Here is a 3,949-nt window from a genome sequence, read left to right as displayed (position 1 = left end):
CGTGAGTAACAACTACTTATGCTTGCCTTTTTTTTCCTTTTCATGTTCATACTTTTCTATTTATTTTTATTAAACAGACTAACAAATACAATCCTTATTCTAAATACACAAAATTATTAAACTAGAATATTTTACATACTTTTATTTATAACTGATAAGTAAAATTCAAACATCAAATATCTATACCTCATAATAATCAGGAAATATTCAAATAAACATTGTCATTACAACTAGGGTTGACTTGTAATATCGTTAGATTGAAAACATTTAAATATTAATTGGCTTCAAAGAGAACTAATCTATAGTAAGTAATTAATTACACTAAATAAATAAAAGTACTCCACGTCACTGATCCGCGTGCTTCTATCTATACATATCGATCCACCGTTAGATACACATTTCATCGAACGGCTCATATTAAAAACAAAAATTTCGCTCCAAAAATCGATAAACAAAATTCAAATTCTACCGCCAAAACCAAAAAAAATCCCCAAATTCGAAAATCAAAATCTCTATAAAACCCTAACCCTAACCCCATTGATTTACATCACAAATCAATTCAGTCTCTTCTAAGTTCAATTTGATCTCTGAAAAATGTCTGGCCGTGGAAAGGGAGGCAAGGGTTTGGGAAAGGGAGGAGCAAAACGTCATCGGAAAGTTCTCCGTGATAACATTCAGGGAATCACGAAGCCGGCGATAAGGAGGTTGGCGAGAAGAGGTGGAGTGAAGAGAATCAGTGGATTGATCTATGAAGAAACAAGAGGTGTTTTGAAGATCTTTTTGGAGAATGTGATTCGTGATTCTGTGACTTACACTGAACATGCTAGGAGAAAGACTGTTACTGCTATGGATGTTGTTTATGCTTTGAAGAGACAAGGAAGAACTCTTTACGGGTTTGGTGGTTAATTTACTATATTTTTGCCTTTTTTTTTTCATTGTTGTTGCTGGGAAATGGAATCTAGCTGGTGTTCTGGTTATAGTTTTATGTAGATGAAGATTGTGAGATCATTGTAGTTGATGAATTTGTGTTAAATGAAATAGATCTCATTGATATTTGGATAAAAAAAAATTCTGTTTTACATTTTGGTCCATTGGTGTTTCAGATATCACCAATATGAAATGCTTCATCTTTCATTTGTTCTGTAAGTGTTTGAATTTGTTTGCGTTTTGCTATTCGCTACAATTAGCTAAACTCTACCTCCAAAGGTAGGTGTAAGGTTTGTGTTCTCAAAACTTAATGTGTGGAATTATATTAGGTATGTTGTTGCATTTCATGTCGAAGAGCTTGTTAGAAAATATATATGGGAACCTATTTGTTAGTATAAATGGTTGTTTTTGGTGTGTTATCAAAAACTTCACTGATGTTTGGTGTGGGACTGTTTTTCTGGATGTTAAATCCATTTCTGATGTGTAGATACACAAGTTTAAGCATTTCCATGTATACCTAGAGATTGCAACGACGTAGATGGGTTTTGCAGAATGGATTGAAATGTCTCCAAAATGCTTTGCTATGCCTAGAAGAATCACACTGACGTTGTCCCCTGCGGTGGCTTCATAATGTTTTCTGCAGTGTAGTATTAGTATTACTATTACGTTCAGACTTGCTGTTTGAGATCTAGAAAATGCCAATGAGTCTTATTAGGCCATACTCATAGCCATAGGTGATGTTGAATGTCATGAAAATGTTGTTTTTAGAAGAATGCTGAACTTGGAACAGTCCCTTCCCTGCAAAACAAAGTGTAGGAGGCACAAGTTCTGCCTTTTCGAGAATGTCAGCAATGTAGCACTCTTCTATCACGAAGGCTCAATACACAAGTAAAATGACTGATGTTATATTTCATCATTCCATTAGAAGTTGCTTTGGATGATGTATGTGCCTTTGTTATACGTTTGTAATATGTGTTGAATCGACTAGTGGAATCAATTAGACGTATTGCCTTTAACCAAGAGGTCATCTGGGATTAGATTCTTATACAACAAGTTCAGTTTCCGTTACACTTACCAAATTGGATTGTTGATTGATTGCTCATAAGTCATATATATCACATTTCTCTAATTTTAAAAACAATTTAATGTGAAGATATTTTATTGTTTCAACCTTAAAAATGTTTTTTAGCCACATAATTACTTGAATACTTATTTTAGACCATAAATTTAAGAAGATACGTGATATATAAGCAATTGAACGAAAAATAAGTGCGCGTTTGAATTGACTTATTTTAAGTGTTTTAAAGTAGTTTTGAAGTGTTTGAGTAAAATTTAAAAATGTTTTAAACACTTATTTTAAATCCAAAATAACAAAAATAAGTCAAAAGTCAATCCAAACAAGCCCTAAATCCACATTATCAATCCACTTAAGAATACACAATTAACACATGTCCGTCGATTGCTATGTAATTGACGGTCCACAATGAACGAAAACAACTCACCCGGATCACAATCTTGAACCGTCCATTCAGAATTTCAAAAATTCAATCAACCGCCAAAATTTTCCACCCAAAAATTAAAAAATCCCTCCAAAATTTCCACTATATAAACAAACTCTCGCCCCTCCATTTTCTCTTCACCATTACTTCTCAAATCAATCCATTCTTCAAAAAAAAAATGTCTGGCCGTGGAAAGGGAGGCAAGGGTTTAGGAAAGGGCGGAGCAAAACGTCACCGGAAAGTTCTCCGTGACAACATTCAAGGAATCACTAAGCCGGCGATTCGGAGGTTAGCGAGAAGAGGTGGAGTGAAGAGAATCAGTGGGCTGATCTATGAAGAAACAAGAGGTGTTTTGAAGATCTTTTTGGAGAATGTGATTCGTGATTCGGTTACTTACACTGAACATGCTCGGAGAAAAACTGTTACTGCTATGGATGTTGTTTATGCTTTGAAGAGACAAGGAAGAACTCTTTATGGTTTCGGTGGTTAAAAATGGTGAATCTTTGATGTAATTGACTCAATTTTCTTATCAATGAAATCTTTCGGAATGTGGAATCATCTTCTTCTTCTCTCTGATTTTGAATTTCTAGCTGTTTTTTACTTTACACCATTTTTGCATTTTTGGAGCTTTAAATTTGCATCTAAATATATCAATTTTGAACTTGAATAAGATTAAATTCTAAATCGATCTCTACTTAGCGAGTTAATAAAATTGAGATGTGAAAGAACAAAGTATATGGTTATGGTATAATATTGAAATAGATCAATAACATTTTTATCGGTATATCATTTGGATTTGTTTTAGTGCTCTTGATTAATTTGAAGATCTTGTTCTCAAATTTTGAATATAAAATTATCTTTAACTAGGTAATTTATGCATAAGTAATCTTTTAAACAACCTTTCCAATAATAGATTGTTATAAGAAAAAAAATTAAAAAAAATTGTAGGTTTTTAGAACTTTTCTACAAAAATTAAATGATTTGACATTATCATATATCTCAAAAATTGTAAATATATAATTAACTAGGGAATCCACCCGCGCTTCGCGCGGGTCTGAGTTGGGCTTTATTTGACTATATAATATGGTGAAGAAGCGTAAATGAAGATGCGGTGAATTTTTGGAAGTGTCGTAGACTGGCATTATTTTACTTGTTTAACTGTTGTAATGTGATTCCATGTTTCGTTGTCAAACATTCAATTTATTAATGCACTTTAACGTTTGAGGTTTCTTGGTGGTCTTTATATTTAGTCGTCACATATTTGTACGAACATCATTTTTCAACCTGATCAATACAGTTGACTATTCTGCGCAATGCTCCAATCTTACACCGACATCACTATTATTTTTCACCCCATGTAATTTTCGTAGCCCCAAAGTTGCTACATATTGTTTGTTGGTGGCTCTGCGTACATGTGTATAAACTATTCGCATTATATACAAAGGTATATATGATGGCTGTCTATGTAATAAGGCCCATACGTATGCATTGTGTATAGTTAAATGTTACATATTTGTGACAGT

At 33.2% G+C, this 3,949-nt stretch overlaps 1 protein-coding gene across 1 annotated transcript; it reads left to right on the top strand.

The window, feature by feature from the left end:
• Positions 1–535: 535 nt before the first annotated feature.
• On the top strand, positions 536–2,994 carry LOC102605056 (uncharacterized). The gene is made up of 3 exons (XM_006345882.2): positions 536–904; positions 1,104–1,206; positions 2,460–2,994. Exons 1-3 carry the CDS (start codon positions 595–597, stop codon positions 2,914–2,916), a joined length of 870 nt encoding a protein of 289 aa, XP_006345944.2. The 5' UTR covers positions 536–594; the 3' UTR covers positions 2,917–2,994.
• The last annotated feature ends 955 nt before the right edge of the window (positions 2,995–3,949 follow it).

Source organism: Solanum tuberosum, unplaced genomic scaffold (genome assembly GCF_000226075.1).
Source record: "Solanum tuberosum cultivar DM 1-3 516 R44 unplaced genomic scaffold, SolTub_3.0 scf00072, whole genome shotgun sequence".
NCBI classification, from domain to species: Eukaryota; Viridiplantae; Streptophyta; class Magnoliopsida; order Solanales; family Solanaceae; genus Solanum; species Solanum tuberosum.
The sequence above is the reverse complement of the archived record's forward strand: the minus strand, read 5'-3'. Positions and strand labels throughout refer to the sequence as shown.